Source organism: Stylophora pistillata, chromosome 10 (assembly GCF_964205215.1).
Source record: "Stylophora pistillata chromosome 10, jaStyPist1.2, whole genome shotgun sequence".
NCBI classification, from domain to species: domain Eukaryota; kingdom Metazoa; phylum Cnidaria; class Anthozoa; order Scleractinia; family Pocilloporidae; genus Stylophora; species Stylophora pistillata.
Window position 1 is genome coordinate 19,946,989 of NC_142528.1, and position 14,870 is coordinate 19,961,858.

General features: G+C 39.1%; 1 protein-coding gene across 5 annotated transcripts in view; it reads left to right on the forward strand.

Moving 5' to 3' along the window:
* Positions 1–14,870, forward strand: part of LOC111320216 (DNA-dependent protein kinase catalytic subunit) — a 214,034-nt gene that overhangs the window by 151,588 nt on the left and 47,576 nt on the right. For 4 of the 5 annotated variants that reach the window (XR_015992649.1, XM_088736607.1, XM_088736604.1 and 1 more), the window contains 7 exons: positions 127–305; positions 3,759–3,927; positions 6,200–6,265; positions 10,867–10,957; positions 11,899–11,990; positions 12,835–12,906; positions 14,302–14,430. Coding sequence is in view for 4 of the 5 variants with exons in the window: in XM_088736607.1 (XP_088592733.1) it covers positions 127–305; positions 3,759–3,927; positions 6,200–6,265; positions 10,867–10,957; positions 11,899–11,990; positions 12,835–12,906; positions 14,302–14,430 (798 nt within the window). In the remaining variant the exon portion in view is untranslated. The remainder of the gene's footprint in view (positions 1–126; positions 306–3,758; positions 3,928–6,199; positions 6,266–10,866; positions 10,958–11,898; positions 11,991–12,834; positions 12,907–14,301; positions 14,431–14,870) is intronic. The other variant, XM_088736605.1, reaches the window with a different exon arrangement.

A 14,870-nucleotide genomic window follows, 5' to 3' on the forward strand; every position in this document is an offset into this window, starting at 1 on the left:
GAAGTAAAATGCACCTTAGTAAAAAAACTAGATGAACTGTAGACATACTTGTATTTGAGTTAACTTTGCGTTAAAACTTAGTGGTTTAAGCTTAAAATCAAGTTCATATGTTTATTGTATATACAGCCAACAGACCCTAACTTTGAATCTCAAGTGACATCCAAATTGTGCTGTTTTAAGCTGGTAGAGATCCTGTATTCTCAGTTTTCTAAATCTGAGCTGAATACATTAGAATCCACAATAAACAAAGCATACGTTGGGGGAGACGTCAAAACAGGAAAAGAGTTAACATTGGCTATAACAAAGTAAGTCAGGATGTACTATTGCATAATATGCAATTTTTTAATGGAAGTGAAAGTTGCCAATTTTTTCTATTTGGTATGTGAGGGAAGTATTGGTGACTTAATCAAACTTTGAATCGTGGCACCTTCCCTCCACCAGCTTCTGCCACATGTACATAATCTGAAAGCCCAACTTTAGAGTTTTTCTTAAGGGAAAAATTTAGTTTTTCCAAGATAATATGATAGCTCTCAAAAGAGAAACGACAAATTTACAGACATGTTTCGACATTCTCGTGTCATCTTCAGTTCCAAATGAGCTTTTAACGGTTGTACATTTGAATTTATATTAAGGTACGTTACAAATTATATGTCAGGGCTTACGTTACAATTTGAATATTAAATACGCGAAAAATGTAAATAGCGCGCGCTTGACTAGGTAAAAAAAATAATAATAATAATAAAATAAAAGACCAAGGAACAACGGTACTGAATCTTTCACACTGAACATGTTTCTGAGTTTAAACGTACTGAAGACTAACTTAACATTGAAATCAGCTCTACAATAACGTCTGAGTAGTTTTCTTAACTTAGTCTAAGCGATGTTTGAAAACCGACCAACATACGGAAGTTTATAATAGTGCGAAGAAGGTTTACCGGAGTTAGAAGAGGCGTTCTACCCAGTAGGAGAAGGATTATTTTTCTTAGCTAGATACCTGTAAATGATCTTGTCTATGACCCAAGATGGAAAACAATTTTTCCGTAGCAAGAAAATAAGTTTCTTGACATCTAGATGAAAACCAACCCAGGAATTATTGATCTTATATACTCTGTCAATCAATGCTCTGACTAAACCTAATTTGTAAATCAAAGGGGCGAAGCTGAAATAATTAGTAAGAAGACCAGTAAACGTCTTCTTGCGATATACACTAGTGACGATGGATGTATGACTGTTGTCTAACAATATGTCTAGAAACAATAATTTCTTATCAATTTCCCTTTCCATTGTGAAACGAATACTAGGGTGCCTGGCGTTGATATAATCAAAGAACACGAGCGCGTCCTCCTCGCTATTGAACAAACAAAAGGTGTCATCAACATAGCGTCTGTAGAACAAAACTTCAGAGAATGAATAGTTATCTAGCCAGTTTTTTTCGTGATGTCCCATAAAGAGGTTTGCAAGTACTGGAGCAAGTAGGGACCCCATGGCAACCCCATCTATTTGATCATAGAACGCACCATGATTAAACAAGAAACCAGTCTCAGCTGTTGCGAAGGTAAAAAGCGTTATTAGGTCAGCGGCGTTTATCTTAAGACCAGGGTTACCTCGATAAATGCATCTGATCGCCAGATTAATGCATTCGTCAAGAGGTATACTATTGAACAAACTCTGAACATCGAAAGATACCATGAACTTCCCTGAGGTTGATAACTGGTTGATTTCATGTACAAAAGAAAACGTGTCGCGGACGTTGTGTTCACGGGGGACATGTGGTTCTAGAAGATTACAAAGGAACTTAGATAAATTGTAATTGTAGGTACCTATTGATGATACTATGGGTCGAAAAGGAGGTATTTCATTAGGCTGCCGAGCCTTGTACATTTTAGGTAGCTCGTAAAACCTGGCTGGTTGAGAACCAGTTGGATAGATTCTCTCATAGGTATCTTTGTCTAGGTGGCCCTTATCTTTAAGCGTTCTTAAAAAACGTTGTAATTTACCCTCCCATTGTAATGTAGGCTCGTAATCATTAACCTTAAACTTAGAAGTTTCACTGATAATGGAAAAAATACCCTGTTCGTAGGCTTTCCTGTCCATGACAACTAAGCCATTTCCTTTGTCAGGCTTCAGTATTACAATGTCCTTGTTCTTCCTCAAATCCTTTAGTATCCTACATTTCTTTAAGTCCGCTGCAGAAGGTTGGTGTGAAACACCAACCTATCACCAACCTTTAGTCGGATTGAAAGAGTATATAAGATCAATAATTCCTGGGTTGGTTTTCATCTAGATGTCAAGAAACTTATTTTCTTGCTACGGAAAAATTGTGTTCCATCTTGGGTCATAGACAAGATCATTTACAGGTATCTAGCTAAGAAAAATAATCCTTCTCCTACTGGGCAGAACGCCTCTTCTAACTCCGGTAAACCTTCGCACTGTTATAAACTACTCTATGTTGGTCGGTTTTCAAACATCGCTCAGACTAAGTTAAGACAACTACTCAAACGTTATTGTAGAGCTGATTTCAATGTTAAGTTAGTCTTTAGTACGTTTAAACTCAGAAACATATTCAGTGTGAAAGATTCAGTACCGCTTGGTCTAAGTTCGCGTGTCGTTTATAAATTTTCGTGTGCTGGCACATGTCAGTTATATTGGTGAGACCACTCGCCACATTTGTGCACGAGTTCGTGAGCACCTCTTGTCGGACAAAACTTCGCATATTTACAAGCACCTGCAATCATCAAGGGCCTGTCTTGGCTCTTGTGATACTGAATGTTTCACGATCTTAGATTTTGCCGCTTCAAAATACCAAATTAAGATCAAAGAGGTATTGCATATTGAGTGGGAAAAACCCATTCTTAATCAGCAATTGAAGCATCTAGAATTATCTCTTTCTTTTAATTATGTTGTTCTTTGGTCTTGTATTTTATTATTATTATTTTTCTTTTTTAATCTAGCGAAGCGCGCGCTATTTACATTTTTCGCGTATTTAATATTCAAATTGTAATGTAAGCCCTGACACATAATTTGTAAAGTACCTAAATATAAATTCAAATGTACAACCGTTAAAAGCTCATTTGCAACTGAAGATGACACGAGAATGTCGAAACATGTCTTGTAAATTTAAACTCAAAGTTGTCCTTTCTTTTTTGAGAGTTGTTGTCACTCTGCTGTCTCTTCGTCCTTTTGATAATATGATAGGAAAGGAGGTAAGTTCGTAGCTCGGTTGTGGAACAAAGAAGCTGGTATTCCTTCCGTCACAAACGTGAGACTGAACATAATCGGAGTGCCCGTGAGGGATTCGAAAGTTCAGTGGTTGATTCCTTGTGGGAGACTCAGATATTTTTTTTCGTCTCTTTTTTGTACCAAAACTAATAACACCTTGTTTCAACTAAGCAACTAAGGTGGAGACCCAGAAGCATATTGGGTCGCGTGTTGGACGTCGGTTAAGAGGTCTGGACTACCGAACGCCCAGGTTATTGAGCAAGTCACTTTCCTCTCACAGCTGGAACCAGCTCCGGGTCAGCTCCGATGGGCCGGTTCGCTTGACCCTTACCTTACCTTTTAATTAGCTGATAGATTGACAGAATTTTCAAACGCATGATAAAATTGAGAATTGTATGTAATTTCAGCTTTTTTTTTTAATCTCAGCCTGTTACTTGTATTGTGACGTTGTTCATGGTTGAGTTAGCAGAGTTAGGATCATATAAAAGATCAAAATCTCACTGCTTTACCAACCTGCAGAAGTAAACATTTCTCTCCAGGGCAGCTCGTGCCGCTTCGATAGAGGACATGCGTGGTGAAACGGTTGCTCTTGAACTACGGAGACAATTTCATTGTGCGGCTTACAATGCATTGGTTGCTCTTATTTGCTGTACACAAACAGACCTGAAGTTTTATGTTGCATTTCTTTTCTCTGAGAATCCAATCAAGGTGGGTAGCTGCTTACTGAAGTTTTATAGCAGCAAGAGCTAAAGCCTGAGCTAAGTTTCTTTTTACAGGTACTTATTTACGTCCGCTTGTAATTTTCTTTAGCTCGCCCATCTTATGTACAGTAATTTATACTACCTTGCATCATAAGGGCATTTAAGACTAATAATCTTTAACGGTTCGGCCCTATCCTTGGGTTTCACCCACGTGACCAATACCTTAGCAACGGTTACTATCCGCCATCTTGGTGTCTCTCGAGCGTAAACAAACCGTATCTAAAGAAGAGTTCATGTCAGAAAGAAGGGATGGTTTTATGCGTTATTGTTGGCTGTTCGAGCAAAAGTGGAAAGCATAAAGACTAAGGATTTTTTCGTATGATAATTTAATAATTTTATTATTTCTAGAGCGCAAAATTCATTTTATATATATGATCTAATGCGCTATACCTAAGATCATCACAAATCAAGGGGAAGAACAGGAGGAACTAGAAGTTGTTGTATTGTTCGAGGCTTGCGGCTGTTGTAGATCCTCGATTTTTTGGTCGAGCTTTTCTTTGAGCTTCTTAGCCGATGAGAAATCGATGTCTTTATCCCTTGCATATGGCACTTCATTGACCTATGTCGGCAAAATCCATGAGCATTTTACCTGAGTGCAAGTAAGCTTGGGGTGTCACGAAAACTCACACCCCGAAAACTCAGACTCCTCGAAAATTCAAGAGATAAACTCGACTCATGATCACTCCTGGTAATCCCTCGTGTATTTTGACCTTTTGGGTCTTCATCCAACTGAAGCAGCAAAAGCAAGGCCGCAAGTTGCACGTTTCGCAAAATCGTCCGATAGTTGAGTATTAAAACATTTTAGAGTGACACAAGACTTCATTTAGCTTGGATTTCCTCCATTTTTCCCGTTAATTTTGAACTTTTCATTCACAGTTAACGGGATCAAATGCGCTCGCTCCAACACCAAAGTATTAAAATGTGGCGTGATTTTGACGAGCCGAAAGGGACGTTTGTTTACCTTTTTGTACTTCGTCGCACAGATCCTTGTTGTCGCTCTGTTAAAATTCTTAAATATTTCGCGATAATAATGGATACAAACAGAGACTCGGCCCACCAGTCCCAAAACGAAGACAATTTTGCGACCCTTGGGCTAGAGTTCTTAAATGAGGCAGAAAGAGAAAAACAACGCGAAAGAAGACTCGGCATCAGCGCCGTCACGATTCGCCTCACTGAAGAATCACTCTTGATATTGTTGTTCATCTTTCGCGTCGGATTTGTTGCATTATTCCACCGGTTATATTATAAAAAAATTGGTTCATGCTTTATGCTATGCACTATCGAATTATGGAGCACTTCGGAAGCTTGGAGAACACTTCGAGGGCCCTGAGTTTTCGGTGTCTGAGTTTTCGTGACACCCAGCGACCTTGCCATGAATTCTAGTAGTTGCCTCTAACATAAATAAAACACTCGCGATATGTGAGCATGACTCAGCCAGTCCAGCTTTGCATCCCAAGCAATGGGCTGACAAAATAGTCCCATCGTTTTCGGAAATGACCCAAATGTTCACTAAAGGATCATTCATATGCTGTGAATGCCAAACTCGTGCTCTCACGGCATACTTGCCGGCGATTACTTTGCCTACAACTGAGGTTACAAATCCCGACACCATTTGATTAAACGCCTCTAGACTCTTGAACGCCTTGAACTGCTTCTTGATGTAGAAGCTAGTCTCAAGAACGAGGTAACTCAGCAAGTCCGACGCTTCCACTGGAGGCAAGCATTTTGGACTGAACTTCTCGGCTGGTATGCTTGCAGGGTCAACCCCAATGACCGAGATCTTTTGCAAACATCTTTCCTTCCAACTCTCTAAGCTTTCGGCATACTCAGAGAGCACTGGGATACCTTAAGATGAATGCCAGATACTTTTATCGCTTTTTTCTTCCTAGATATTCATGTAGTTGGCGAAATAATACGGCGATAAGAGAGAGGGCTTCGCTATAGAAATCGACTAATTATTCATAAATTTGACACCCGAGGGACACCAACATGGCGGACACTAACTTCAGCAAAGCTTGTGACGTCACCTGAAACCCAACCATATTTATGCTCCAGTAAAATGGTAGCAAGTGATCTAGTTTTTGGTTTATAGATGTAAAACACCCCCTCGCGATAGAGTACTCTTACGGCCTGTTGTTTTTGTATTCGTTGAATCACAAATCAAATTGACTCTCTGCCTTTATTCACTCTTTCATTCAGATTTTTTTTCTTTAATTTAGGGTCAGTTATTATTAGATAACTTGGTGGATTGCAACAGAACCTACACATTTGAAGTGGAACTCTCAGTAAGTTCTATCTTTTTTACAACAAAATCTCACCCAATGAAAGGGAATGATTTATTGTAGTTTTTTTTTATTACAAGTGCATCTTTTGTTGTTATGTTTGATTCAAAACCACACAACGAATTTATGTTTCAAACATGGACTCCTTTGATGCAAGTTGAGATTCGAAAGGGTATGTCCGCTTAAGCCAGGTATATTCTCTTGCATCCTCGGAGACCCAGGGGTTGTGGGTCGATTTCAAGTTAGGGCATGAAGAGCACCTGGGGACATTGTCTTACAAGACTAGTTCCAAACGGTCGCAGTCGTTCTGCCATCTGATTGGTGCCAGAAAATCTTTGTGTTTTTCTTCCCAATCAGAGTGAAGTGTGCTTTGGAGTCCTTTCGTGTGTTGTAACCCGGACAAATACTAATAGCTTAGTTGCTCGCTATGCCTTGGGCCGTGCGACGGAGATTTGCGTGAGGTAAAAAGTTTCAGTCTCAGCACACAATGTAAGAGAAATCGATCAGATTGTCCGCGAAAATCTTACCGGAAATTATACTGAATAGTTTCGCAGGTATCACTAGAGAACGTGTTTTAAAGTTTGCGAGGTTTGTATACAACACGATGGTTGCAGTCATTGATATGTCGCTTTAAACGTTAACCGAGATTTAAGCTTACATCTTTTCTAGATTTTTTGCATAATTTGCTGTGACTGAAACTTTTCCAACCCTGTGAAGTTATTTCGTCGCACGGGCCACGCAGGTATGTCGAGCAACTGGTACTTGCGCAACTTTCTGTGCGTGCCAAAATCTAATCTCATCTTCGCTTGAAGAAAAAGAAAAGCAAAGCGTGGAAACTTTTGCTTCTTAGATGTGGGTAGATGACCCTGTACTATTAAGCTGACATTTGCAATAAAGCAAACCCGCCCTTTCCATCCATTATTTCTTGGTCTTTGGTTTTGTTTTCCCCATTGAAAGCAGCATCGGATCGATTCCCAATGATCAAAGGTATTTAACTTGGTCTTCAACAATCGACAGAAGAGGTGAAATGACAATGACCAAGGGACTGGAAGAGAATCCGTGGCCTTCTTAGCTCAAGAATTTCAATACTCTAGGCAGCATTTGAAAGATTAAACTCTTTCCAAACCCCTTCGGTAACTGCCCGAAAAAATCTCTCCTTTCCACGATGTTCTCGTTAATAAGTTTTTGTTCAGATTTTAATTAGCTAACCGGAAACACAGCTAAGCTTTCTCTAAGCGCCTGCTGGAGGTCGTCCACGAACTTAAGCCGTATCGTGAACGATTTTACTACAAAGCGAAGATTAGAGTTTGGCGCGCACAGAAAGCAGAAAACTAGGTAGGCGAAAGCGCCAGTTGCTCGACATACCTGCGTGACCCGTGCGACGAAATAACTCACGGGATTGGAAAAGTTTCAGTCACAGCAAATTATGCAAAAAATCTAGAAAAGATGTAAGCTTAAATCTCGGTTAACGTTTAAAGCGACATATCAATGACTGCAACCATCGTGTTGTATACAAACCTCGCAAACTTTAAAACACGTTCTCTAGTGATACCTGCGAAACTATTCAGTATAATTTCCGGTAAGATTTTTGCGGACAATCTGATCGATTTCTCTTACATTGTGTGCTGAGACTGAAACTTTTCACCTCACGCAAATCTCCGTCGCACGGCCCAAGGCATAGCGAGCAACTAAGCTATTAGTATTTGTCCGTGTTACAACACACCAAAGGACTCCAAAGCACACTTCACTCTGATTGGGCAGAAAAACACAAAGATTTTCTGGCACCAATCAGATGGCAGAACGACTGCGACCGTTTGGAACTAGTCTTGTAAGACAATGTCCCCAGGTGCTCTTCATGCCCTAACTTGAAATCGACCCACAGCCCCTGGGTCTCCGGGGATGATTCTCTTGCTGTCTTGACACTGTAATGAAAGGAGAGGAATTCTAAATCCACCCTTTTTTTATATCGCTTATCATCCGTCCTAAGACTGCCCCTGATGTAAAAAATTGAGTGACTGTTTTTAGAAGAATAATTTGGATATATCAAGAAAGTTGAAATGGTAAATTGGCCACCGTAACGATTACAAAAGCTGACGTTGCGTTAGCCCTTCGTCATTCGCTCCGACGAAGGGCTAACGCTCGAAACGTCAGCTTTTGTAATCGTTACAGTGGCCAATTTACCATTTTTAACTTTGTTGATATATCCAAATTATTTCGTTACTCCCACTGACGCAGCCCCAAACAGTTTCTTTCGAAACTATCAGCCTTTATTCATTTGTTTTTAGAAGAAAATCCCTAGACATAAACAAGATGCCCCAGCGTTCTCTCTTTAGATCCCTTTTTTATACCAAGTGAATGTGCCGTGCAACTTTTGGGTGGTTATTGAGACAATTTTAAAGAGATGGAATATTACGTTAATTCATACCGGTATTGAATTGTAAAGATTTTAGCTGACTACTTGATTGATTAAATAATGACGCAAATTGATGACAATTACTTGAGGCAGGTAGTGTACATTATGGTCTAAAGCATTTTCGAAAATATTGATCAAGCTGAAACTCAGTGGTTAAAAAATATTTGACATTTCCTTATAAAGAAAGTATTTAAACATTTTTACTGATAACAAAGTGATCTACTTCACAGTCAAGAAAACTTCTTAACTTTGTAGCGGCGATTAAGGACTCTGCTATTATCATCGAAGGTGTTTCAATGCTACCAGTCTTTGTTTGAAAGAAGGGAGGGATTGATGCTCGTTGGTTAGCGCGCTATGTTTTTATGGCCACTGATTCCTACAGAGGCGAAGCCGCAATCTTTTTCTGTTTAGTCAATGAGTGTAACAATAGAATACGAACGAACTCTTTTAGGCCCTCCACAGACTAGGGATTTAGTTGTCGACAACTATTTGTGATCGATCACTAAAAGTTATCGACAACTAAATAAGTCCGATGAAAGGATCCCACACACTGGAGCTCAAATACTGATTTAGCAGCCAATACGCGGAGAGGTTGGGTACCAAGAGCTTACTGCGGATGCTCCGTATCGCCATAACGCCATAGCAACTCTTTCATCGACATTAATGGACTGCCTCATTCTTGTCGTTTCTCGGTGAATATAAGGAGTCAGTCTTTCAACAATGAGAAGAAACCTACCCCTGTCTACTCGCAAATTGGTGATAAAATCGCCATCATTCCAGTTTCTACGGCACGTTGGCCAAAATTCCCTCGAACGAACTTTGCGCCAAATTTGCCGTTTAATCGTTTTGGATAAAATATCCTGCGTCAGAACTTGTTTGCGGGCACAAGCTGCCGCAATAATGACATCGTTAGTGTCGTTTCCACCTTCAAGAAAAGGATGTGGAGAAGGAAGATCAAAAAGAATGTTTTCTGTACCAAGTATTTTTCTTCTGCAATCCTCCAGTTTTAAGCCGGCTGGGAAAGCCGCTGAGACAATAGCGCGGAGATCTAAAAGTAATCGACAACTAAAACAAAAGTTTTCACACACTAGAAAAACGCTAAAAAATGAGGCCGTCGACAACTAATAATTTGCGGTTTAGTTGTCGACAACTTGCGCTACAGACTACGTTTTTTAGTTGTCGATAACTTTTAGTTGTCGATCACAAATAGTTGTCGATCACAAATAGTTGTCGATCACAAATAGTTGTCGACAACTAAATCCCTAGTCTGTGGAGGGCCTAAGCCCACAACGAAGACTGCCAAGTTTTACCCGATATTCCTCGCACTTGGCTTTTGTCTGTTTCGGAACATCTTCGGTCGTTCGACGCTCGGTGACGATTTCTTCGGATCGCTTGGAATTGTACTTGGAATTAGCACGTAATCACACTTTTTCCCGGCGCTACTTATTGTTTGTATCGAAGTACTACTAAACATCTAGCAAAAATTTCAGGATGGCGCGTGAAAATAGAGAGCTTTAGCTTGCCGAAATGTCTTAAGATCGGTGCACATGAAAACTTAATGGAGAAATTTTTTCTTTAAAAAGAGCATTTATCGTTTGAATCAGCGAATTATGTCTAGTAGATCAGAAGGTAAATTTTTTCAGTTCTTTGCCTTGACACCGCAAAAGATGATAAACATCTCAAAATAATTTTATGGTTACCTCTCCGGCGCGTAATTGAAAATTACGCGCCGGAGAGGTAAATCATTACTATTACTATTACTATTACTAAAATCATTACTATTGTTATCATTATTATTATTACACTTATATTGTTAGTATAATCATTTGTTACCATATACTTATTGGTTGAGTGTCAATTAGTCACTATATTCTTGAATCATATTTTTCTTGCGGAACAGGATACTCATATGGGATACAGCAGCAGTAGCCCTATGCAGTCGTAAATGCCTATTTTTAAATTATGTTTAGTTTCAACGCATGATAATCCTTAGCCATAGCCTTAACAACGAAGGTTTTAGACATTTTCCGGCGCTGAAGTCTACATTTATGATGTATTTAGCGTTCTTCTGTAGGGATTAGGATAGGGGGTCTTACTGTCCTCCCGAAAATGGAAGATCGTCATTGTAGTGTAGTACTGGATGCCATTATATGTAAACCAAATAAATCCTGACCTTAGTTCTACATCACAGGCTCCATTAGAGAGAAGAAAACAGTTCAGAATGCAGGCACGAATTCCTTCTCCAAAAGAAAATAGTCTAGAAGAATCAGCTGGAAGAACAGGTGAGATGGCTTTGTCAATTGCAGTAAAGTACTTTTACCCAGGGAATGGAACCCCTATGTCGAAATGACAGGGATGCCTGTCCTACGTTTTGCGTACAGCCCTAAAGGGGAACAATCTCGGCATGGCTGAAGCTTCCTTTGAAAGCAAGGTGAACATCAATGGAAATATTACATTAAGTACTATAATTTTTTTGTTACATCATTCCTTGATTTATTAAGGTAATTTCCTTAATGAATTCGGATTGAAGGCTGTTGTAAGAAGTAAAGGTAATATCATTTCAGACGAAAGAATCATGTTTGTTGGCAAGTTTCTTACGCTTGCATTCTTAGCGTGATAATTCAACATTTTGTAACATAAATCGTGTATTTTAAACTTGCGTTTGAAAGACTTTCAAATATAGTACGGCATATATTTCCAATACCATTAGTCATTAAAGGTTCCTGCGTTTTCAAAGAGATGTATCCTCCGGAAACTATGTAGTGTTTATCTCTGCTGTTAAATATGTGTATAGAAAATTGCTATCTACCCCGTTTTGAGATTCCTATGGGTAGCATAGCTTGCAAATTTTCATCATATCTACAAAAAATTTCATCTGTAGACGCCTCAATTTTTGTAAAAGAGTCAATGACCTAGCTGCAAACCTACTAACTTGCAGAAACCGCAACACATGACTAATAAGCGGGTTTGATCATCATTTTAATGAAGATTGTATTTTTGTTCTGTTCCTTAGTCTTTATCATGATACAGATCACAGTTCGAATAAAAAAGATTGATTTAAGGCTTAGGTTACCCACTGGAATCTCAAAATTTGGTCAGTATTATACTTCCACGATACTTTTAAATGGCGGTGATGAAAAGTATTTATTTAGTTTCTGGAGCAAAATTCTTAAGGAGTAGGTTTAGACTTCTAAAAATGTGATTTTTTTTTCATCATAAACAGGACTGTCTATTCACTACATGTATTCACAGTATTTAGCAGACAGCAGTCTTAGTGAAGATATCAGTCAGTGTGATTTCTCTTCGCCAATACAGGTAAAGTCAGATTTGAAAACCTGAGTTTCAGCTGTTTCCCATTTGAAGTGGTTTCTATTGCGTGAGGGGGGCAAAGATATTCCTAATTGCAATGACATTGTTATACAAAAAAGCGAGAAAGGAAAATTGAAAAAGCCAAGTAGGAATTGATAAGCATTCAAACTTAGCAAATAAACGTACAGAATGGAAGGCACTTAACACAGAATTTCCATAAAAAAATTATGAAAAACTTCTTGAGATTATTATATGTTTGTTTAGATCTGTCAAGCGATTCCAAAAGTTAGGTTGGATTTTTTAGTTGACGAATTAACTACACTTCGGCATACCATGAAAGCGACATGGTGACTGCATTACTTCAAATTTGTCAGTTTCTAGGGTGCACAAGCTCGGAAAATGCATCTTCTAAAAGGAATGTTTATAACCGCTTAGCATTTCCATCAAACATTGGCCTGCGTGAGTTTTTCCCGTGGAATTCGGTGAAAACTGATAATTTGTATCGTCAGAAGGAATGCATTATACATACCAAAAATTTTCAAAACGTTAATTGAAAAACAGGAACTTCATTTTGATATTCGCACATGCACCTCCTGCCTTAAGGGGCGGTGACCTGCTCTACACACCCGATGAAATCCCCAAACTTGCTTGGTTGTGCGAGTTCGCCCTTAACATAACACGAGTTCACCCCCGCCTTTACCAAGTCATTGGATGTTTTCTCCAAATCATGAGCATTTTGTTTCGTACCGTGGGAGCTGCTACACTCCTTGCCCATTCGGCCTATACGCCTGTGTGTATGTTGCTCCAAATACCATACAAGTGTTTTTATTTCTCGCACCTATTTCTTCAGGTTCATTCCGGAACTGAAGCAAGGCAACCTTTGTACAAGTTAAATGAGAGCAGTTCAACTGCAGAGCAGACGGTTGAGTAGCTTTTTATTAAAAATCAAAGCAGTTGAGGTTACTTTGAGACTACTCTCACCATATTTAGTAATATACCTTGGAAGTAATGTTCATCAATTGAAGCCTAGAAAATTTTGGCAACGAGAGGACTTAATATGTTGCTCTCTAGATCCCTGTTAGACACTAAAAGCGAAGCAAATAGAGAAGATGTTTGTGACAGGTTTTGCCTAACTCTTACGTCCGATTGGCTCATAAGATTTCAACGTGTCAAACAAGGTTTCAAAACGATACAAAGTCAGTGAAAAGTGTTAATAACCTATCGCCAATGGCAAAAACTTTTCAGTTTGCCGAAAGACCAACGCTCAAAGACAAATGAGTTCTAAGCATATAACAAAAGTGCTTAACAGAACTTCAAAACTACAGTTCATTTTCATCATTCGACACAATCACATGGTGACAACGCTTCGCAGGATTGCTCCCAGTGCTTGAGGAAGAGAAGGCTGTGAACCAAGAGCAATAGTATAGTCCATTTTCTCACCACCATTAAAAGATACAAATTCAACGCAAGCGTAGCCAAATTGTGAACAAGTTTTTTTTGTCTTTTACACTATCTTTCGCTTGTTATTTCCTCTCTACTAAGTGTTATCAGCTCATATACCGAATCAAATTATTCAGTCAGGTGTTACTAAACTGAATATAGTTTTGACTGGAAGCGAACGCTTCTCCCATGTATTGGAAATAAATGAAAGGAAAAACTACCTAATGTCATATCGGTAACAAAAGCAAAAGCCACAAAGTTCCACTTAAACATTTTGCACTTGACATTAAGTTTCGTGGTCTAGTACAATGCTGCCACAACAGAAAAACAGCTGGTAACCTTTAAAATTTACATGATGACTATTTAATATTCAAACGAAATCTCTCGTCGATCACGTGCTAATTCCAGTTAAACATAACACTTAAACAAACTGTGTACAACTTTCTCGCTTGTGGATAGGGTGGAACGCATGTCTTATGCGCTTAAGTGTTCCTTGAATCGGAAATTAATGTATCTCTTGTAAAGATTCAATTACTGCTGTGTAATTTGCTTTACGTTCATTTTTCATTCAGCTTCGGTTGTAAGGCGTTACACGAACCATGGGGTTCAAATTTTGCAATTTTGGCGGTCGGAAGTAACATTGGCTTCCGGTGACGTGAATTTTAAAGACATCGATTATAGCGAACTCGACGCTACTCGCCTCGTAGGCTATCTAAGATCTTATATCCAGTAGGCACTAATGGAATAATTAAATATCTTGCAAAGCCACACAATCTGACTAAATACAAACGTTTCAATCTCTTCACACTTCTTCGCACTATATCGACAGAATAATACTTGAAATTGTAGTGAAAAATAGTTGTTACCACTATTTTAGGATGACTGGTACGAAGTCAGCGAGGATACGCTGGAGATGGATGATTTGAACAGGCACGAGAGCATGGCAAAAATGATATCCTTGCTGAAGCACCTAGTAGACAAGAAAATTTCACCCGAACAGGTTAAGGTATTTAAAATTCGAGCTTGAATTAAAAGGTAAACCCAAAATTTTTCTGAAGATACAACAACTATTCAAGTAAGACCTTTCTCGAGAACCCTCCCTCCCTTCCTCCCCCCCTCTCCTCGCCGCCCTTTGGAAAAGCTCCAGTTGAAGATAGTTGACTCGTCTCTGGTTTTTGTGAAAAATAACGTCCTTGTTTGGAAACAGATTGTATTTGTCCTTGGAGTTTAGCGATTACCGTTTCAGTACTTCGGCCAAACCTCTTATTTTAAGTTAGAACAGCAAATGTACTGATTCTATCTTATCGGTTGAAATGTTTTCTTATATTTCATATTTATACGCGCACCCATTCACACCTGGGTGGCTACACCCTTGTGCCGCACACCTATATGCCGCAAACTGCTGCTTAAACTCGGCCCTTATGTGAAGACTTATCATTCTGTAGA